Genomic DNA, 23,472 nt, shown 5'->3' with positions numbered 1-23,472 from the left:
AATATTGTTTTCATGCAGCAGATAATTCATGCATTTACAGTAGCAGGACCACAATGGGAAGACTGGCAACAGGTCAAGACAAAGCACAAGAATATCATCCACAGTATGTTGCATGTAGCCCTCTGACTGAAAATATTCCCTAATCTTAACCCACAAGCGTAAGAAAAGTAAGACTATAAAATCAGGAATTATCATCAACAAAACAATAAAGAACATATTCCTTTACTGGGATATTGTTTTTCCCCAACATTTTTTGGTGAGAATTAAGTAATATAGGTGAGGCTTCCCGTCTACCCACACATTGCAGAAAAGTCTTAAGCCCAGTACAAATATGACCTAAATTATTTTAATTGGGGAAAAAAAATAACTTCAATTAAATTAGAAAAACATACAAACTAAAAAATATGATCACTGTTTCACTAGAATGATGTTCAGCTATGATGTGCCTCCTAGCTCTGCCACACCGGTTATCAGGTGAATGGGAGGAAGGTCATCACAGGGTACAGGTGGAGGGGAGAAACTCTCTCCTTCTGAAGGGTGGCTGGGGTCAGTTATGTACATGCTGCCAATGTGACACGCTGCATCACAGATCTTTGGACAGCAGAAGATACAATGGGATAATGGGAACCGTATATTATGAACGCCTAAATCTAGGTAACGCCCATAGTAGACAAACACATTTTAACACTTCTGATGGACGTTTTGGTCAGTTTTTTTTTCTTTTGTGTGATCTCCATACTGAAGGCTAGGATTTTCTATATTGATGATATTGATGCTGTGATTTTCTGTTTAAAATCACCCTTGTTTGGCCCTCTGGGGGCTTTAAAGAGGATGTCTGGGATATAGCTACAGGGAACAGAAGCTACATTTGAACTGTAAGTTATGAACTACTGTATGTTGCTCATCTGGAAATGTTATTGCTCCAGTTGTATAATGGAAAGGAGAACATTGTCAAAAGAACTTGAAATTTAATAGCGAAGAAAACTAAGTGTCTCACAACCTACAGCCTTACTTTACGCAGAGACCCGATATCAGATACAGAACTGCGATTCAAAAGGCTAAGTGAACCCAGTAAATAGGAGTCAAACAAGGACTCTATCGTTAATGCAGAGTTTCAGACTGAATCAATTCAAACAAAATGCATCTCTTGTTGCAGTGCAGGTACAGTAAGTGCTCATTAATGGTAAAAGCTGTCGGTAACACATTCTATCAGAATGACAATACGCTGTGAAGATGAAATATATTGCGAATTGTTCCTCCCTTTTCTTTTATGGCTTTTCTTTCCGAAGAGCTGAAAACACGGTTGGCATACGAAGAAAGATTTGTGATACTTCTATAAAGCACAACCCATTTCCCACGTAAATCCAATTACAATATTTTCCAGCTATAACGTGTTCCATGCTCCATTCCTCAAAAATACAGCAGCCCTGTTATTTTCAATCGGCTCCCCAGTCATTCCAAGAGACCTATTACAGCAATTTACAGTCGGTTTGTGTTGTGCTGTTCCTTGCTTTCTGAGCACATTTATGGAATTGATCAGGTTTGAGCTCTTATTTCATTTGCCATAGCTGCTTTAGATTGGAGTAGGAAGTTCCAAGAAAAATTACTTTAATATACAGCACAAAAAGCCCTTACACTTGATTTATGATGCCTAATTAGAAATATCCAGAGAGCTGTAAGAGTTCACCATTGCTGTGTCTATAAAGACAAAGCAAGCCTGTGTTGGATGAAGAATGGGTACACACATGACTTAAATCATTATTTCATGCATCCTTCCCAAAGGTGCATTCCACCATCGTGAGAAAATAACACTCCTACTGAAAAGTTCAATGGCCATCCCGAGACAAATTCACCATATGTCCTTGTTCTGCAGTGGCACAGGTGCTTCGAAAGTGGAACTTCAAAATGTATTGCATTTTGAACCCATCCATTCATTTTAGCCAAATGTGACTGCTAAACTAAGTTTCACATTTGAAAAAAATGTGAATGATTAATAATGAGCTGGCAAGTGCTAGTGGTAACTGATTCTGGCGCAGCTCTCTTATTCGCCAAAGTGTATTTGGAAATAAAATCCTCCGGCCTTGTTCAACACTTATATTCAACCTTAAACAACTTAACATTGATCGTCTATTTTAACATAATATTAGCTTTTATTAATTCAAGCAAAAACTGTTACAATAAACAGTACCATAAGTTACACAGTATACAGTATTTAAATCAGGTCTTTTCACATAGAAACAGCTAGTCCTTAAGAGTGCAGGCAAAGTAGTACACCACAGTACATTCATGAACAAAAAATGCATATTAGAAAAAAATCCAAACAATAATAAGGCATAGTATATGGAAAAAAAATAACATTTATTTTGAACACAGGCAGTGGAAAGTAAAAAGATCCTTCTTCAGTTTTGTTTCTAAACAGTTTCCACTTCTTACTGCAAGGAAAGGCATGAGACCCACCACAAAGTGTATAAGGCTCATACTGCTCAGCAGATGTGGTGTAGCACTGTAATAAAAAGCTGCCTCCAGTCTTGTAGTTTTAAAACAACTTCAAGTCAGTACTCACAACGTGTGCAAACAATGGAACAACCAATTAATGCATTGTGTGTTAGCTGCTCATGCGAAATACTCAGCAACTATAATCACTTGATTTGGCTTGAACCAGAAGTGATTAGTCTTTAGAAACTGGTAGTATTAAAAAAAGATTAAAAATTACAGTTAAAATGAAAAATTACAGTAGTTCCTCAGTTCTGTTTCCAACCAGAAGGTGGCAACTTTGTCTAAGAACTGAAGTTAGGAGATAAAAGGATATACCGCCTCCTATATAATACTCAATGGCAAGTTCCAAAAGAGTGGCTGGGTTCTTGTTTCATTGTTCTCCTCAAGTCAATGGGGAAAATTAAAACGCAATTTGGTAGTTTAACTGTACACCAGAAGACTACTATATTTAAAATAAAATTAAAGATGTAGTGTAGAAACTGAGTACAAAACAGTTGCAAAAACACTTGGAAAATGACCATGAAATCTGGTTTTATCCCTTGAACAAGTACCACAAATGAGGACAGCACTTATCGATAAAGAATAAAAAAAACTAAGCATCCTTCCCGACGCGTCACTCCAGCCAGTCCACCTCATCGAACTCGGAGTCATCCTCGGAGTCGCTGTACTCCACGGCGATGCGCCGCGACAAGATGGTGGCCACGTCGTTCCCCACGCGCTCGTGCTTCGCCTCCTGCTCTCGCTGCTCCTCCACCTTGCGGAGCTGGATCCCTGCAACACCCCACAAGGAGAGCCGCTGAAGTGCCCCATCGCAGAGGAATTGAGCTACACCCGTTCCAGCTCTGCTACCTTCCAAAACGTGGGTGCTCATGTGAAGGTGAAATCACTTGAGCAAAGCATCTCTGCCCTGCCCATTACACTCATTAATGGTAAGAAATGTCCAACACTTCTTACCACTAATGAAGGCTTCATATTTTCATTAAGGGAAACGTGCAACTTCGCACTGTTCTCCTACTAAGTTAATTACAGATGCTTCGATCTCCAGTGAAGCAAATTCTCTATGAATTATGGGGCACGAAATGCATTTTGATTTTCTTGGCAGAAAGTACTCTACATGCCTTTTGCCAGTTCATTATTTACCTCAAAGCTTTGCAGTGACAGACTGTTCAATTTTTTGAAACCAAAATTCAAATTAAGAGCAGATACTGGGGTTTGTGCGTTTTCTTTTTTATGGAGGGCTAGGTTTTCCAAAAACAATATTTGGAACTGTATACATTTGTGACATGCTGAGCTCTGGTTAGGTTTGCGTTTTTCCCCACAGCGGCCATCCTGCATTTAAACGTTTGCAGATTAAAAGGCAGTTCCTTATGATTTCATTGTGATGGATCATTTAACAACAAATCAAGTGAATCATTGTCACACAGTTAATTTTCTTGACTTGGAGTCTTGAACAGGACAAAATAGTTACTTAGGTCTTTGTATGCATAAGCCTAAGGAAATCTTCCAAACACAAAACTGTAAAACTACCATCACCACTTGCTTTAGCCATTATATGATCAAAAATATAGGGGTGCTTGGGCACACACAGTAACCCCAGATCTAGTACCTATGCTTTGCCATCCTGCACTGATGGAAATACTGCACTGTGTTGCATGTTATTGGAAATGTACCAAATACAATCCCCATTATCAGAAAGCAACTTATTGCAGCTAAAGCCAGGGCCTGTTCATGACTGCTCTCCCCTGAGCAGGATGTCACTCCAGTGCAGGGTGAGAAGAAAAGAGACAATCTTAGAACTGCCAATTAAACCTAGTCAGCAGCTATTTTCAAGTAACTAATACAGCTATTCAAAAATAGCTTTGTTTTAAGTCCTTTTGGTAAACAAAACATTTTCATCTGAAACATTTCATTCAAATCCTAAATGCAGCTTGGCTGGGGCGGCATCTGATCTCCTGGCAGTCTGAATACCACATCGTTAAAGTTTTTGTAATGCCTGGTATCAACCAAGAGTTTCATCCCAAACAAAGTGGGTTTACGCAGAGCTTTAAAATGATAATAAAATTATCATATTAGTCATTAAGTAAGTGAAGTGAAGGGAAGGCAGGTCATCAAACCCTTTGTGGTACTGGCAGATAAGATCATTCTTCTACACAGTTCTGTTTTATTATCATGCTGTTTTTCATGTCTTCAATGAAATCTGTTGTATTCTACCGAGACACTTTATATAAGGTATGTTAGACAAGGGCCAATATGTGGGTATTATTACGCCATTTAAAAACAAACTTTTAGCTAGAATTAAATTAAACCCAGAAGAGGATAACTGATATACCATCACTCACAAGTTCAAAGCTTAACCTAACTTAAATTTCAATTTAAAATATTTAAGAGACTAAGTTAAAGGAAACAATCTGGGGACACCTGTATTCAGTACAAGCCTACAACCTGAGTCAGTTAAGAGTTATCATCACGGTTGCTCATCCCTCAAGAACCTGCGCCCTGGGAAAGTGCCGCCGTTTACATTTCTTTGCTCTATAGTTTACTGTTGTATAAACTTAGTTACTCCGATAACTGCTTTTAATAAAAAAAAAACAAGCATTCCCAGCCCATCACTGATGCTAGAATTTCCTCACCTTTGCGTATTGCTTCCAGAAGGACACTCCTGGCGTCGCTGATGACTGGCAGGTTGGAGGGGTGCCGCTTGGTGTCGGGACCATGCCCCATGTGCGCCAGGGGGGTAGGGGTAGCACCTGACAGGAAGGAAGGCACAGGGGGTGGGCCAGGAGGAGGGGGTGTAGGGCAGGGGGAGGAGGTCCTGAGTCCAGGGAGAGGCAGGGGAGGAGGAGGGGGAGGTGGGGGCAGGATCAGGCTCTCTGTCTGAGAAGCAGGGGGGGGCCTTTCGGGGACATGTGGAGCACGGGCAGGGGAGGCAGGCTGGGCCAGAGGAGGGGCAACTGGTGGAGGGGCCGGGTGCAGGACACCAGGGGCAATTTGGAGGGGTGCCGGAGGAGGGGGGATAGCAGGGGGCTGTATCGGAGGAGGGGGCGGCACAGGGGGAGGTGGGGTGGCTCGCAGTCCTGACCCGGGCATTGTGGAGGGTAAGGGAGGTGGGGGAGGGGGCAAGGGTGGTGGCGGTGGGGGAGGAGCAGTGGGGTTGAGGAACACTGGCGTCCTGGCTGGGGACTGAGGACGGCTGTCTGTCAACCCTGAGCTGGAGCTGAAGCAGATACGACAGAGCATTATTAGCAAATTCACTGGGATAAACAAGGCATGTCCTGGGTTAATCAGAACTAAAATGAATAAGTGCACCACTTTCTCTGGGGGGGAAGATCCAGGGGACTGAATTCTGACACAAATCACCATGGTATAAAATTGCTTAACAGTTTAATTAGAGTATCATAACATGTAATTGTCTTGGAAACTCCATTTGGAAAAAGCCCACCCAACCACAGCTCTCTTCTAAGGGTTTCAGCTGGGAGGCCATGGTTGAAAGAGTCACTCCTATCAGGAAATGGCATTTGTTTAAACAGAACTCAGTTCACACCAGCCATATCTGTAGCCCAAAGTCCACATTACCCAGTGAATCTGTCAAATGAACAGCACATTTATAACAAAATGAAAACACAGCTGGATATGTTTGCACACAAATCAAGCCTCCAGGTTGAATCCATTTAAGATATTTAAATAAACCAGGAAAGAAAAATCTGTAAAAGGTCTGGAAAAATATCAGTTGAACAGAAATAAATCAACATTTAGATTTTATATTGTACTTAAATATTCAGATCTATGATAGATTACACCAACAACCCCACAGTTAGTATAAAACAAAAAAGCCATAAGTTACACTAAATACAATGTGGATCAAACAAAGCTGACTTTGCAGTACTAACTATAGGTGTTATTCTTCCTCATGCTTAAGTTAAGGGTGAATCATCATCATCAGCACTCACAACTTCAGTCCCAAGCCTTGATTAGCCAGTTGTAAGCAGGACTCACCAAGTGGCACCACAGAATGGGTTGACCATGTCTCACCAGCAAGTCTAATAGTCACCCCTGTGACTGCGAACCTTACACTGCTGTTTTCTAGAGCTGCATCTCTCTGTGACCGACACCCTCTCTCCTGTGGGCACTGTGGATCCTGCAGTGTGCGTGTAAAACCGCAAATGGCCACTCCTTTATTCAGAGGTAAGCCTGCACTGTCCTTTTTCTTACCATACCAAGGGTTGTTAATGGTGACCCAAATTTGATTAGAGGGATATAACAGATAATGAAAAAGGAACACTTAAAATCTCAATAAAATCAATGCCCTGGGAGGGGAACCTTTTCGAGTTCACATTTTTCTCTGGTCGACTGAATTTCTCTGGTTTAGACTGAATTTAAAATTACTACACAGAACAATGACTAGAGACTATTTAAGACAACTACTGACTAGTAAAAGGGATAAATTCTTATAGTTACGATAAACATAAAAGATGGATGAAAAACAGTCAAAATATGTATTGTGTAAGTGTGTAACATGCTCTCTGAGCAACAGGCAGCAGGTTTATAACAGTGCCAAATGTTACAAGCAACTAACAGGTCCGATAGATCTTTTAGCTGATGAAGACTTAGTGTTTGCAAGTATAACAACTAGGTCTTGAAACATTCCAGGAATTAGTGTACATACTCAAGAATTGATGGAGGAATGCCGAGCTAAGAAGGTCAAATGCCCCTTATAGCAGTTGGTGTTTGTCTTCCTCCTAAACCTACATTAAGAATTCTGTACAGTCTCAAATACTTGTGTAAAAACGTTTTAAAAATCTAGTTCCTATTTTATGTAAATTATAGGAAATTAGGAAATTATACTTTTTAATTCTATTCATAACTGACAGATTCTGTACATGGTGTTTTAGTAGGAAGAGATTTGTATGCTTCTCAATGGTTTATTTTTAGGCTCATCTAGTGCTAAAAACATTCAGAAATAGTTCATATTCTTTTTAAAGGGTACCAGTTATATTTTCTGGAGCACTGTGATCAAAAAAGGTTCTCTTTTGGCTCAATAAAAAGTTCCTTACAGTGGAATACAACAACAAAGAATTTTCAAAAACAGTTCTTTTTGTGACAAGTGAAATCAGACCAGAAACTGGAGCATTTTATTTATTTTCGGATTCCTCCTACTGGTGTTAGGTAACCATTGTTGCTCACTTGTGTGTTTTAATATCACTTTGCATTTTGTTTTGCTACAGAACCATTTTCCCTTTCATAAAGTTCATAAAATGTTTATATGAAACTTGCTCTCCTTGTCAAATACTTTGTGGTTATAAACTGTGGCCAAATGACATTTGAAACCTTTCTTCTGTCCTTACATATGAAATACAAATCGAGTCCAACAGGTGCTACTAGTATGTGGTTTCAAGAATCCATGTATGTTGGACATGAGCAATGATGCACAAGACTCATCTATGAGGTGTAAAACAATTACACAATACTTTGAAATTAACTTAGAAACCTGGGCTGCAGACAACTAAAATCAATGTTAAAAAAAGAACTGACCTGGTTTGTAGAGGGTAAATAATACTGTAGAGACATTATTTCTAAGGAAAAATGTGTTGATATGCTACACATCTAAAATCCATCTGTACATTTTCTAAACTGCTTTATCCAGTATGCAGGGTCACAGGGGAAGCCAGAGCCTATTGCATCAAGCAATGGGTGCAAGGGCAGGACACACCCTGGACAGGACACCAGTCAATTGCTGGGCACCCACAGGCACACATTCATATCAGGGCCAATTTTTACAGAAGCAAATGACCCTACCAGCATGTCTTATGGTTGCAGGAGGAAACACGAACACGGGGAGAAGATATAAACTCAGTGCAGACTCCACACTGATAGCACCCTTGGTCATTAACCCAGGGGCCCAGTGATTCAAAGCAGCACTGTTCTCAAACTGCGCCGCTGTGCCATACTCGCATTTAAAAATTTGTTCAGATAAAGCCATTTTTTGTTCTTGAGCACGGCCCAGATTTTCAGGAGAAATACCAGTGCTCAGAAAGACAACTTCACAAGCTTCAAGTGCGTCTCGCCCCGTGTCAGTGAAGGATGTCGAGCCCGAGAGCAGAAACGCACGCAGAGAGCTCATTACCTGATGACGGAGGGTGCCTTGAGGTCTCCAACGGCGTGCAGCGGGGGAGGCGGGGGAGGCTCGTGCGGCCGGACGTACATCCTGTCGCTGGTTCTGTTCAGCAGCTCGTTCATTTGACTGTATGGCAGGGCTGCCAGCGAAAAGGGACCGTCTATATGATCCAGATAAACAGGCTGCCTACAAAACCGAAAAACAGCAGTGAGCTTTTCATTTTGTTTCACCTTATTGTAAAAAATAAAATACCTCAACTGTAACTGTAAGATTTAAACACTTGCAAATTTAAATGGGATCGTCCACTGTTTTGTGATCAGGTGTTAATGGATAAAGAGAAATGTGATGGAGTCACAGGGAATGGACATATACGACACAGGTGAATACAATCAAACCTAACTCACCTGATTTGGGATTCCCAAGCAAGGGTCATGAAGAAAATGTGCAGAAAGCAGGAGATGCATGAAGGACAGAAAAGGGACAGCATCAGCACATGCTCCATTAACTAAATTTCGTTGAAACATTTCAATCTTCACTATTCGTGGACAGACAAAACTGCCTTAGAGCACACGATTGTAAGAAGTGCACAAACATAGCACACCCTGTGCTGTCTGTTAGCGTCCTGAGCTTTCTCTCTCCACTACATTTGGTTCTCTGTTTGCATCAAAAATTACTACATCACTACAATGTCTAGTGGGGCATGGATTTGTTGTTCTTACATTAGTTGAGTAGCTATAAACAGATCCTTTAAATCAACTCATTTTGGCAATTACTGGAATAACAAGACTTGAGCTCTATTTTGTTAACCCAAGGAACAATACAACTCAGTCCATAAACTTTTACTGATTTGCAGTGAATGGCAAGATGGTTAAGCTTAGTTGCATGATCTTTACATCTGTAAGAATTTCCTCACCGTTGTGATTAGCTTGGTTACATGTTGATTTTTGTGTAAATCCATATATTCCAAATATTTTTATTTTATTATTTTAAGAAAGCCAAGCCGTTAATAAATTTAAAATTTAATGTTGGGTATATTAATTGAATCACTCAATGATTTGTTGAGTGGTTTCTCATTGTATGTCATTTTATTTTGTTGATAGGAGCAATTTCTGTACAAAGTTTTAAGGAATTAACCTAAACTTATTTTGTGAATATAACTGTACTCCAGCATTATCCAGTATGGTTCTGTAAGTTTTATAGCCTGGTAACAGTTACAACCAGCTACGTTTTTTCCCCCATGGTGGCCTACAAGTGGTAACCTCCTGGCAACATTAAGTTTGGCAACCCTTGGATGAGAGAATACACCTATTTTCTGGCCAGGCATAATAAGGACAGAGCACAGTACAACTCCTACAGAGAAGTGTGATTCATGTACACCCACCTCCTAGAGCTCTAAGCTCTCAATGGGGGATTTAACTAGCTTAATGAACACAGTAGATGAACACTTAAAATGAAAAAATGGAGTATGCTTATTTTTAAGCTGCAGTAGATTTTTGTGATTGTATTTGGCCCTGATGCAGTGACAGAACTCACTCCTGAGCTCTACTGCCAACACTGCTTTGCTTTTACTTGGACCTTCTTGGGTAAAAAAAAAAGTCAGAAGCAAACCTTGCATCGCAGTATGTCGCCGAGCCATTGGCGATGTCCTTGTGTTTGTGCACGTTGTCCGGTTCATCCTCGGCCAGCTCTGGGCCCAGGGCGAGCTTCTGCCACTCTTTACGTCGGTCATGGGGAGCCCTGGGCACTTTCTCAGGCTCCTGAGGACGATCGATATTCTTCAGCTGCAACAGAGACAAGCAAGCAGGGCAACATTAGGGATGTCATCTCGCCAATTCATAGCTTCCGACTTGTTCTTTATGGGTTAAAAAGCATGAAAAGAACCCCTGACGCCATTACTCATTTTGTATGGGATGGGATGCAGCTGCAATAAAATGCTGCGATAAACGGAAGGACAAAAGTAAATCAACCACTGCGGTCATGGAAGCATTAGTAATAATTACTGCCCAGGCCTCCGATTCACTCCTGGGATCTTACCTTTACCACCTATCTCCTGGGAAAGTCTGCACATTCCTCTGACACATTTCTAACTGAACCTCAAAGGCCAGTTGAGGAAATGGAGACATTTAAAAGGTACTTAAGGTTAACTGAATGGGTGCGAGGAATGCCTGGCCATGCTGGAACAAGGACACTAGCAGGCTGATAAAGAGACTACAGAGGTCATAAGTGACCTGGCTCCTCTATGCTCAACATCACATCTCCATTCTATCCTGAAAAAATGACAGTAGAGTGGCAGTGCTCACACTGCTTGACAGCATTTTCACTGGGCAAACAGCTCTTCACGCTGGTGTCCAAGATGCTGTTTTTAGTTGTCTTTTTTGTTGATATCAATTATTCTTTAGTTTTATGGAGCTTTTCATCCCCACACAGGTAGGGACCCACTTCATCCACAACTGAAGTTCAGCACCCACACTGCACATCAATTAAAGGGAACTTTAGGAAGACTACAATTTACACAGAGTGGAATTTAGCCGCGACACTGAAGTTAATATCCTTGCTCTTTAACAAAGTTGCCGGGGGACATTTTATGAGCAAGCAGTCTGATCTTTAGTTTAACTGAAGTTGTTGATTTAACAAACGTAAAACTGTTTTATGGAAAAAAACTTGAAATGGTAAAAGGTGACTTAAACTATAAAAATAACAAACCAACATGCCCACATAAACACTCGACATGCCAAGAAAGCTTCATGTTTTTATTTCTCAAGGTTTGGGAAACAGTGAAAAAGAAAAATGCCTGGAAGATATTTGTTCATATCTGGTGCAGGATAAAGTGTCTACAATTCTAAAAGAAAGCATGAAAAAACATTTAACAGGATTAAGGATGACACCTCCTTACTTGATGGTGACATAGACTTGCAAAAAAGACCAAATGTCAAAAATGTGCTTTCAGTTTTCCTTATCCTTAGAGCCCTGCGTGAAAAACATCAGTGCTAATATCATAGTTCTAAGCATCAGCTAAGAGATCGTTTTCCAGCCTATTCAGTGAACTTTACGCCACCTTTATTAAGGCATAAGATGCATCTATCCAAAACAACTTGTACAAATTGTACCCATTTATCCATTTAGACTGCTGTGTATTTAGCTAAAGCAATCTCAGTGAAGTAATTTGTTTGAGGTTATATCAGTAATGACCCACCTGGGATCTGAACCCACAATAAATGACAAACAATCACTTCTTTCTAGGGCCTTTTCACTCTAATATATGCCATACAGACCTCTGATTATATACCATATGTTAAATTCTAGGCAGGATTCCCCATTTAAGTTTAACAACAAAATACAAAAATAATATTTATAAAATGACACTGACAGCCTAACAGATGTAGCCGATATGAAGAATATATGAAAATGTGTTTTAAAGCTATAATGAGAACAAGAGAATGAAGATTTGGGAATCAAACAGAAATTTTAAATATTCTTGATTCATTTCCTGCTTTACTTTTATAACCACCTTCCTAGCACCTGACATAACTAGAGTTTAAAAATACTTACAGATTTCTACAATGAATCAAACATTTGAAAATGTCTAATACTGTATTTATTATAGTAGAGGGCTATGGATGTTCGTGTCTAAATAGCATTAGATGTAAATATTAAAGCAGAGAAAGAGTGCTTTTTATTTCCTTTAAAAAAGCTCAAATTTTGTATTTAAAAAAATTTGAATCTTCACCCTGAGAAAAGGCCTTATGTTAGAAGCAAACTCTGGTTACATGGCTTATATTTCAGCACATGTAGTAATGTGTAACAGAGTTAAACAAGAAAGGCATATTTTTTCACATTAAAATGAAATTTGTTAAATATCAACTCCTAATGGATGAACTGCAAATTAGATTCAAGAGTTTCAACAGCCAGTTGTTCTCTGTATTTCAGAATGTCAGCCTGCTGCACGGGGAAATGCAGATGTTCCAATTCTCACAGGAGCTGGAATTATTTTTGCACTCGCTTTCAGCAGACATTTTAGAAACACAATGAGGACACCTTTTGTCTCTAAAAGCACACCTGAGAAAATAATGTACTTGTCATGAAACTTCCCACTTTTAAGAAGTGCAGCTGAAGAAAATAACCTGTATATAATTTTAAAGCAAGGAGCATCTGTATAGATGGACATCAGTGAGCCGCATTTCTGTAACTGACAATCAACTGGGTCAATGAAGCTCTGTTTTAAAAGTAAATGAAGTTATTAGTACTGTACATATGAGCTTCTAAAGGAAATCAACTAAAGAGAAGATAAGAGTTGTGTGTTTCTACAGTAAACAAAACCAAGAGCTAGAACACTTCATTTCAAACACAGAATGCCAGGCTTGTCAATATGTTTGACTGACAGCATCACCTCAGGTTCTGTTAATTGGGCCTCCTCTGAATTTGTAACTGCAATGTTAAAAGGGAATCATTCAACATGGGGAAAATGGCATCAATTATACATTCTGCTTAGTTTCATAATGAGATCAGACAAAAGAGCAGTCACTCAGTGGTTGGGCAGCCAGGGGAGATGTACTCATCCTGCTTCAAAGGCTTATATAGCAGAAGCCCAGATGTGTCTAACGTTACAAACTTTCCAGCACTGGTTTATACATCTTGTATTTCTTTTCATAGTTAATTATACTGCATCAGATTATGGAATTATTTCTATACTGAACATGGAGAGCACATTAGATTCAATTTGATGGTTAAGATCTACCCAGGCCATTCTGATAGAAACATTTTTTTTTTCAATTTGACAATTTAAATAAACTATTGTAGCATAGCCTTATCATGCATGACCATCTAATTCAAATATTCTCTCTACACTGTGACTGATGAAGCTTAAATCTGAATGAAAGTCTGATTTCATAACTTTTTGTATTGTCTATTAACCCAATAAATCCAAGTCAGTAAATCCTGGCAAGACAGCATGGTGTGTTGCAGATCAAGCTGTTCCAATTAAGAAAGTTTTGTCATTAAGGATTCCCTAAACATGCTTTAAAAAGATTCTTAGAACGTATGTGTATGTGAGTAGCCCCTGTTGCTTGACAATGGCTGTTTATTGTGATTCTTGGTTTCATGCATAATAGTAAACAGTGCACGTGTTGGAATTCTGCACACAGCAACCGAGTAACAGCTGAACTACACCTTGTCATCTGTCTTTAAATGCACAGCAAATCAGGAAAAAATAAGCTTAAGATAACGAATACTCAGAGAGCTACTTTGCATCAATAATTGTGGGTTTTCACTTTTTCACAGAGCTAAGGACAGCTTTCTAACATGTGACTGGAATTGAACTTATTGTAATGGATTGAATCATGAAGTTACAAAATATAACTAGACTGGTGCAGTCTGATAAGGCTATTGCTTGTTCTAAACCTTGGATCCGAAATCAATCCAAAAACTGACTAAGGCAACTGTTCTGAACAAAGCTATGATTGGCAGCAGCTAACCAATACCAAAAATCATCTCAAGCAATGCTGAATGTGTGAAGAATTCCAATATATATAGCAAAATATACAGTTGTTTTGCAAAAACCACTGCTTTTTCCCCCCCAAAAGGTCCTAGATCATCAGGAGTTAGTTTAAAACAATCTGTGAAAGTAAAGTTAGTGTAAACCAACCAGAAGCAAACAAACTGTAGGGCTGCAAGCTCAAAGCTGGGTCAGGGTCTTCAGCTCGTGTCTTACCTACCTCCTGCAGGTTGTGGGTGGGCTCTGTGGTGACACAGTTAAAGCCCTGGGATGTAACGTGAAATGGCATTTCCAGCTGCTTGGAGTCAAACACATTAGAGAGGTTGTCAAGGGGAGCACAGCCAATGAATACATGGTGAACAGGCTACACAAAAGCCATACAGCAGAAACCTATATCTTGTTATATGTTGCAAATACAAAGGACATAAAACTGATAAATGACCTGTGGATATTTAACTACCCTTCAATTTTAAAACTTTGTGTGTGGAGAGGACATAAAGCAGCTGTGTAAAACACTTCTATACTTTCAAGTGACAGATTTATCCCATTAAATTTGCTTATGGATATCACGTAAGTTATAACACAAGTTGCATGTGATAAGTAAAATGAAAGCACTTAAATGCATTTTTCATAATCTTTTTTTAACTTGTGATCTGCACTCCTCTTATTTAATCCTCAGTTTATTTCAGTCATCTTCCTACAGTATGATATCTGCGTGGTAGCCTTCCTTTAAATTTCAACAGAGTATTACACTGCTAGTTACCATGGTTACAGAAAAATTAACTCGCCACTGTTAGTGGTAGAACTCAAGCCTTAACTGAGGCGGTAGTCAAGTGTAAACTCAATCTACAGTAAGTAACAGTGTGGTATTGAGAGCTACAGACAATAGTGGCATCTTTTTGATTTTGCTGCTCATTTTCAAAGCCCATGGTTAAAATGACAAACGTTTTTTTATTCATGGAAAACATTTTTGTTGTATTTGCTTCATCAGTTAGAATGAACAGGAAAATCTTACATAGCTGTGGAACTACTCAGTAATGCAGATTACTTACTTTTTTTCTGGCTGACCATACGAGCACACTGGCAACATCAAGCTCATGATGAGTACATTCTAGATAAAAAGCATGGTCATTTGGACAATACCACTACGTTGTGTGCTGTTCTCAATGTCAAGTTCAAGACTACTTCTAACAATCTACATGTATCCTAAAATGCACAATTGTTTACAACATTTTGAGAGAATAACAATGTTTAACTTTTGAAAAGCATCAGTTTTGCTTCAGCTGCTGAGATTGTCAAATTGAGGGCGATCGTTTTAGAATTGTAACAAATACGTCCTACATCATTTGATCAGATTTATTCATACCCAGTCTACTGAAGTCTGATCATAGCAACTAACACTAATTCCTTCAATAAACAGCCACCTCTAACAGTAACTGGATTAGAGATGCACAACAAACATTTTTTCCCTTAAACAGCTCATATTGTGCTTGACACTCCCATTGGGGCAAAAACAAAGAAGCTCTGATGCAAATGTCATATAGAACAAATCCAGAAGCAACTAACTGACCCAATTATTTCCTAAACAAGCAAATCACATCATTAGAAAAACCCAGACCATCTGTTACACTTCGTACATTTATTATTAAAATACTTGCTACCCTTCAATTACCAGAAAGCTTTTTAAACAGCAGTTGGTGATATGAAAAAACAAAACAACAAATTGTTAGGAATTTGAAACCAAGAAAAACACTGCAACACATTTATTACTTGAACATACACAGAATGAAAGGCATCTCTCTTCCGATAGATGTAAAAAATGGCTAAAATAAGAGAAAACACTCTAGATTTTTCCCCAATACAAAGAATTCCATGACTTTGTATTCCAATACAAAGTCATATACTGTGCGTGCCCAGTCATATTTGTGAAAATGAATGTTATTTTCTTCCAGAGGTATTTGGGGCTGGATAAACCCTGGAAAGCCACAGTGCAATTTCAAGGAATCAGTACACACACCAGTCTGTCACTGTTATGATGAAGAGATGGGCTGCACTGCTTATTCTGAAAGCAGCCATGTAAATTCAGCACAATGTCAACTAACTTTCAGACCATGAGGCTCTGAATCCTGAAATTTGTCATAGAAATCACAGCAAAGTCAAAAGATGATTCACGCCTCTGTTGATGTTAAGAATACCACTAGCTGAAATCCGGAACTAATTTTCACAATGTTTTTTTGAGATGCACTGGCTTCTGCAGTACGTGCATAAACAAAAGCATGGTAGAAAGGTAGTTTCTGAATGTTTGCCCCTTTTCTGGTGTGAAACATGTACCGCACTGTAATTCATTTTTGCTTTTGTATTTATCCTCACCACTTCCGAAATCACTCTGTGCACAGTACCTGGAAGAAACATGGTATCACTGCAAAACATATTGCTGACCTGTAGTCTGTCCTTGGTCTTGAACAGCTCCTTCTCCAAAGTTATGAATATTGTTTTGTGTTGATTAGACTACACAAAAGTATCAAAGAATGCTAAAGACGTGAGAGTTGTCTACAATTATTAAATACATAATAAACCATTTTATTTGATTAACCTTGAATAAAAATTGCTTTATTAAACTGGAATTGTTATGCAAAGTTGAATTTATTTTCAGCTGTTGATTTTTCATTCTAATACTTAAAACACCCAATGGAATTTCCCTGTCTGTGTTACCATTTATTAATTGCCCTGAGGAACTGAAATGCTGCTGTAGGCATGAAAACTGAAGAGACCCATAGTATTGCTCGCACCAGTGATGTTAACAGCAGATGCATAACCAGAGCAGCACGAACCCCAGATGTGTATTGTGAGCACAGATGCCAGCGAATCTACAGGGCACCATGGCCAGATGGGGAGTCAGCTTTTACGATCAAAAATCGGTGTGTTGCTACTTGACTTCTCAACAAAAAACGTGTCTAAAGTGAGCTTCATTTAAAAGTGTGCCATGAAACCTGTTCTGGTAGGTGCTGAAAAACCAGAAGATCTAAAATGTACTTTGACAAAACAAAAATCAATTTGTGGAAAATAAAATGGTTTAAAAATTAGTGTTTAATAGTGAACATGCAGAATTCTGGATTCAAGAGTGGGTGACAATTGACAAATCATATTCAAAATCTCTAAAACATAGCCCATGGTTTATGCTATTTGAAAGAAGCAAGATTTACACAACCTTAAACAAAACAAAAAAAACCTCTTTACAGAACACCACATTGAACTGTATCCTTTGGATTTAGGGATTTATGGTGCCTATTCGGTGTACATCCCCACCTCGGTAGCTGTTGAACACTAAATTATGCACACCACAGGTGGCACATCATTTGAAGTCAACAGTCACTCAGAACACCCTGTATTTATAATGGGATCTTACTTTCTTGAGTGATGAAGCCTTTCGAAGTTCACAGCAAGACAGGAGGATGGGGGGGTGGTACCAGTTTTAACCTGAAATTATATGTGCACTGGCAGGCACACGTATGCTTTACACGTCTTGCCTCTTCATACAGAGAGTGAAATCAAGTGCAGTGCACCAAGGAATCCCTGTAGCCTACATACTACAATAGAACAGACATAGGGGGTACAGGAGGATGTCTTATAAGGTCACAGCTTGGATGAAGTATCTTTGCTGTTTCAATGAAATCTGTATGTAGCTAAACTATTTTTCTCATTCCAACAGGATCCCCATTCTGTAATAATTAAAAGCAATTCAAAACAGTAATTAAGTCAAAATGACTATTTCCTTACAGAAAAGGTCAATCGAATCATCTGTGGTGTACAAGAATGCAGTTTATTAATGACCATCTATCCTGCTACATCTCTAGTGCAGATGGAGAACAAACCACGTAACATGATTTCAGTAAACTGAAATATCGGTGCTTGCCTTCCATCATGGCAGACTAATACTTCCAATTGTCTGTGCAATTTCGTATGTCTTTCAATGTCACTACTCTTGTATGACCTCTCTCTTTTCCTTGCCAACATTAGCATTTGCTATCATTTTCCTATGGTTATGCAAAGCAAAATGCACTATGTACTCCAAATCTGAAAAGGAATACACCAGAGGTGTAAGTAAAATGAAATTTAACATAGAGTACTATTAGTTAAGGTTTTCCCTAACAATGTTTTTTATAGATCTAGAAAGACCAAGGTCAATTTCACTGTAACAGACTCAAGGCTATTATTATTATTGTGTCTACTGCATGACCTACTTTGGCTGACCTCCTTCATAAGAAATCAAGTTTTTTTAGGCAGTGTAGTTTCCTAGCTACCTATAACATATATATTTCTCATTTCTGTCCCCTACAGCTGCTTATTGTTGGTGCTTAGTGAGCAAGTGATGTGAACTTCAGAAAATTAAATTTAAATCGGTAACAAACACCACACTTATTTATAGGAACTGATTTAGGGGTAGTACTTTCACTCCTCTGATAAGCCAAATGATAATTAAAACCTAAACTATCATGAAAATGTCTTTTTGACACAGTGGAGCGTGTCAAACTCCATCTCACACTGTACTGAACTCCTCTCCCTTGAGCCATGTGGATCTCTGAAAATTGAGGTTTTACAGAGGTTTCACTGCTTATGATTAGGCATGTTTACAATCCTCTCCAGTAAGAAATGGTTATTAGTATAGAACACATTAAGTACTCCTGCTACCAATCATTAGGTACACATGCTAAAATTAGTCAGAATTTCATTAATTGTAACACAGCAAAACATTTAAGAGGACAAAACTGAAAGCCTTTACTTAGGTGTAAATTATAATCTAATATTTCTTGTTACATACATTGCATGTTCCATACCAATGCTGGAAAACAGACCTTGAAGATCATCAGTGCTACAACCTACAACTTTTCAGTTTACTTTATTCTGTATATAGATACATCTTTAAAACGTCACAATTTTCAGAAAATTAGAAGCCAGTATTGCTCTGAAACAGAATTACATAAAATACCCAAAGGGAAAACATCAATGTTTACAAAAAATCTCTAAGAATTATGAATTGAAGAAACACCTCATACAAAACGTCTTACCTTTTGTTTTCTCTTCTCTTTTCTCTTGTCCTCGGTGTCCTGTAGCATTTTCTCTCTCCACAGGTCAAAGAAATATGATGGATTTGTGTAGAACTTCAAACCTTCCTTCCCATCATCCCTGGGGAAAGTTATCATTAAAGACATCATTAATGAGGCCCTCAGAACAGACACTCCGACAAGAAGCTAAAATAAACTCTCTGGCATGAGGGATATTGATGGGGAGGTACCAGCACTAACTCAGTTTAAAAGGTTGCTTTTAATGTTTTCACAACCTAGAGTAAGAAAATAATTACCCCTAACAGGTTCCTTTTCACACTGAATAATTTGACAAATTACTATTTACAGTCATTTTAATGTCAAAGTACAAAACGGAGAAGAAAAATGAGATGGCGTTCACAGCTCATTTGGTAGCTGTCGTACAGCTGTTGTGATCATTATTAGCGAATTAGCAAACGGAGGACACCAGAATTAGTTGAGACAGTATAAATGTGATCACTTCTTATAATTTTAATAAATCTTATAAATTTACATTTGATGTGAAACAAGTACGAAGTTATGCATACTTTCAGTCTTCTGTACATGTAATGCTCATTATATGTACTGTTTATTGTGATCATTTGGCACTTGTCCCCACATTTTATATGAAACGCCTTAAAACTGCGATATTACCTTGCGGTGTCGGTAGATCTCGGTGTCGCGATGTATTGTGCATTCTGAAAAACTCATTACATACCCGGAACGTTCGAAATGTCTGGTATCAACGTTCACGTGTTACTCACTACACACTTCCTTTTTTCTGGAACAAAAGGCTATTTCTGAGTGTTTTTCTGTTTGAAGTAATCTTAGTTTTTTTTTACAGAGTTTTTGAATCCAGTTTTTTTGAGGTGTTCTGCCTCCTGTTGAACGCAGGGGCAAAATTGTTTTGTTGTGAGGCTGTGCCCCCTCAACCTTTGTTGGGGGCATAGCACCCTCACATTAATTAAAAAAAGGAATGTCAGCATGTACTGATTTAACTTAAATACACATTTTTACAAAGTAAAGATACTTTAAGCAGTGAAATTACTCCTACTTGGATCCAGAATCAAGGTGCTGTTCAGTTTTCTGTCCAAGGTGTTTAGCTAACTTAAATTAAAAATGCAACACTTGCTGATATTTACAAAATGTGACAGACCAATACTCAGAAGTCTAAGGATTTCTTCCAGTAATGCCTGACTTTTATCAGAACAACCGACGAGAACACAGCGAGGACAGAATGTCTGCTTAAAATGCTCAGCATGGCCCTGGTATTACACATCCCAGCAACCAACTAAAATGGAAAGTAATTATCACTTCAGAGCCCCATGACAGGGGATTCAATTAGATTTCCTCCCACTGAGCATCTTATTCACACGATCGAATCATATTCAATTTTCAAAAGAAATTCAAAGATTAAAGAAACATCCTGACAACATTATGCAAATTTGATGGAACCAACATACATAAACACAATGGTACATTTCCTGTGGTTAACCTTTTTTGCTATTATTTATCAGTTATTGGGGAAAAGACTGAACAAAACATTCTGTCATAATTTAGTAATACAACAAATGAGTATTGGAACCAATAGCATTTGTCAGTTTCTAAAACCTTAGTATGTGATCAATCAGTCCAAGATGCGTGCTAGTGTGCAGCTTATGTTCCATCAATTTGCAATCCAATTCCTTTCAGTCATCACAATTACTAGGAACAGTGGGCAGGGACGCAAATAACATTGTTATGGAATACTGATGCGTTATATTCTAGTGGAAAGTGGAATGAGTAAAAATAAATTACAGGTGACAAAGAACAGATTTTTGTGATCAAGAAAACACAAAACACTACTATCTCTAGACAAATTCAGAGAAGCCCTAAAACCTAAAAAAAATGTCTATTGCTGGCAAAAAATGAACTGAAGCAACTGTTAGGTCCAAATATGCTCAAATAGATTCTGGAGTTAGAGATTAAAAAGATGTACAAGCCAGTATGTTACAAAGTGTACCATTAACAGAGAATCAATTTTCCTCAAAAATAAGGTTTACTTAGCACCTAACCATTTCACTTCTATATTTGGGTTGCATTTCGTGGATGATTATTTATACTTGCGAGAAACATTTAATCTTCTTTGTCTTTTGTATTACTGCTGTGTAAGCAGATGTCCCAAAGAAAATAATGTGAAAAAGCTCTGAAGGAGAACGTAGCAGCTGGCGGTTCTGTGCTCACCTGTAAGGAGTCAGTATGTTGAGCGGAGGAGGCTGTTCACACAGATCGTAGGTCTCCTGTAAAGGAATGGGTAGTGTGCTACGATCAAACAGCTGCTGGTCCTGGGTGGTGGAACTACGAAAGGCCTTCCTCATGGTGATGTCCTGCAAGGAAACTGATAGGACACAAGGAAAAAAAAGCTTAGTCCTGAACCCAAGGAAACATGCCAAATTTAGAAAAGATGGCCAATTCTAGAAGTAAAAAAACATTCATGGTGTGGTGACGAGCCAAAACAACTGCAGCTGTGGTGTGCAAGAAGAGCAGCTTAGATTCAAAACTCTGAGGGATGTTTAGTCACTATCATCCATTCAGACCAGAACAAATGCATAAACTTAAAACCGATATCACTTGAAAGGGAATTTCCATTTCTTTCCGTTTAAGACCTCTTAAAAGGTACTTTTCAGAAATAAAAACACTCACTCAACACTAGTGTCACCAAATATTTCAATACTGGTATAAGAATTATCATTTATTAATCATAACATGTAACATTTGAGAACAGATAAAAGCAACAACCTGAAGGCAGAAATGGTGAAATTAGCATCATAGCTTAGTAGTAATGCATGAAGCCCTCACATTTTCATTACACTCAAAACAATCATCATAAAACGAGTAATAAAAGGTGTAACCTGGAGCACTAAATTTTTTTGGATGCACAAGAACACATCTAAAAATGACGAAAGATAGCCCATCTTTAAACCTAATGTTACTGCTTTGCTGTCTCTTTCTCCAGATCCATAATAATTAGAATGATTTGATAAATCTTTCTACCGATATACTAATTTCATTGAAGCTATCAAAGGCCTTCCTGTCTTTGAAGTCTCTGGGATTTTTTGTTGTGCAGTACAAATTATATAGACGAATATGAGTCCTGTGGCACTTCGCCAACGATCTGAAGTACAGCACCAGAAAGAAATAGCATCCGTATAATCACAAATCCCACCAGTGCTGAAAGCAGAGTGATATCTTGTCAAGCGAGTCTTCTGCTCTACACTTTTGTGTATTTTATAAACATGATTTGAAAAGGTGGTTGTTGCAATGAAGGGATCTTGCGTGTTTGTGCAATTGCACATGTGATGGTGTATAATCAAAGGCAGTTTTCAATGGATAGTCAAAGGAATCTGCATTGCTCCTGTGTCTTTTACCCATCTTAAGTGTTCAAAAAAAACAAACACCAGAAATACCTTTAAAAAGATTCACCTTATTTTATTCCTCTTAAACAAGTGGTTTTCAAAATATTTTTAAAGGATGGCTTTTAACGTCTTACAGCTACTCCAATCTCCCAGTTTGAATAAAGACTATGAGTTCATAATTGCATCTAATCAGAAGTGGACATTATACACATTTATTCACAATAAGAAACATCTGACAATGTTTCAGGTTATGTTTATTTTAATCACCTCCACTGGAAGTAATTGCCTTGAAGAAAACTCGACAACAGAAGCAGAACTGTGCAAAAACCTTTTGGTACAAAGTCCAGAGTGACACAGTGACTACTTATTGTTACAGCAGAAACGACTCAGAAGGAATTAGACTATCTTTACACACACTGGAATTTTTCACATATTCCTCCAAAATCTGAGCTGTGAATCAGCCGCCATTCTTTTACACAGCCCTTTCTGGAGCCTCACATCACCCGTAGGAGGGATGGCAACGCAGCTGTCACTAAAAATACTGTAAGCTCACAGGTGCTCTTCAAGCAGAGAACATAATAGTCAGCTCAAATTTTACTTAAACGTACACTTTTTACAGCATATAGTATTGTACATATATGTATATGCAGTATAGCATTGGCACACCTTATAGTCAGTAAAGACATTCCTACTGTGATGGCACAGTCAGATACTTGCAAGCAATCTGCTGTTTCTTTTTCTTAGTATTAGCTCATTCTTTGCATTTATTGAATTTCCTGTTGGAGTCTGTCGGAGACACTGCTAACCGAAATAAGCCACTGTAATACTCATGTTAATTAGAAAGGAGAAGCGTGTTCAATTACCTAAGTCATTTGATAAATTCCCATTTACAATAAT

The 23,472-nt window shown here is 38.5% G+C and overlaps 1 protein-coding gene across 6 annotated transcripts in view; it reads right to left on the bottom strand.

Moving 5' to 3' along the window:
* Positions 1 to 2,130: 2,130 nt before the first annotated feature.
* Positions 2,131 to 23,472, bottom strand: part of wasf1 (WASP family member 1) — a 75,822-nt gene continuing 54,480 nt past the window's right edge. For 4 of the 6 annotated variants that reach the window (XM_015356476.2, XM_015356469.2, XM_015356461.2 and 1 more), the window contains 7 exons: positions 21,404 to 21,557; positions 19,166 to 19,283; positions 14,320 to 14,397; positions 10,217 to 10,389; positions 8,618 to 8,794; positions 5,127 to 5,710; positions 2,131 to 3,267 (listed from right to left, as the gene is read on the bottom strand). In XM_015356476.2, the coding sequence (XP_015211962.1) occupies positions 3,110 to 3,267; positions 5,127 to 5,710; positions 8,618 to 8,794; positions 10,217 to 10,389; positions 14,320 to 14,397; positions 19,166 to 19,283; positions 21,404 to 21,557 (1,442 nt within the window). In that variant the 3' untranslated portion in view covers positions 2,131 to 3,109. The remainder of the gene's footprint in view (positions 3,268 to 5,126; positions 5,711 to 8,617; positions 8,795 to 10,216; positions 10,390 to 14,319; positions 14,398 to 19,165; positions 19,284 to 21,403; positions 21,558 to 23,472) is intronic. The other 2 variants (XM_015356484.2, XM_006626290.3) reach the window with 2 other exon arrangements.

Source organism: Lepisosteus oculatus, chromosome 2, assembly GCF_040954835.1.
Source record: "Lepisosteus oculatus isolate fLepOcu1 chromosome 2, fLepOcu1.hap2, whole genome shotgun sequence".
Taxonomy (NCBI): domain Eukaryota; kingdom Metazoa; phylum Chordata; class Actinopteri; order Semionotiformes; family Lepisosteidae; genus Lepisosteus; species Lepisosteus oculatus.
Note: the sequence above shows the minus strand (reverse complement) of the source record. Positions and strands in the feature narration are given on the sequence as shown.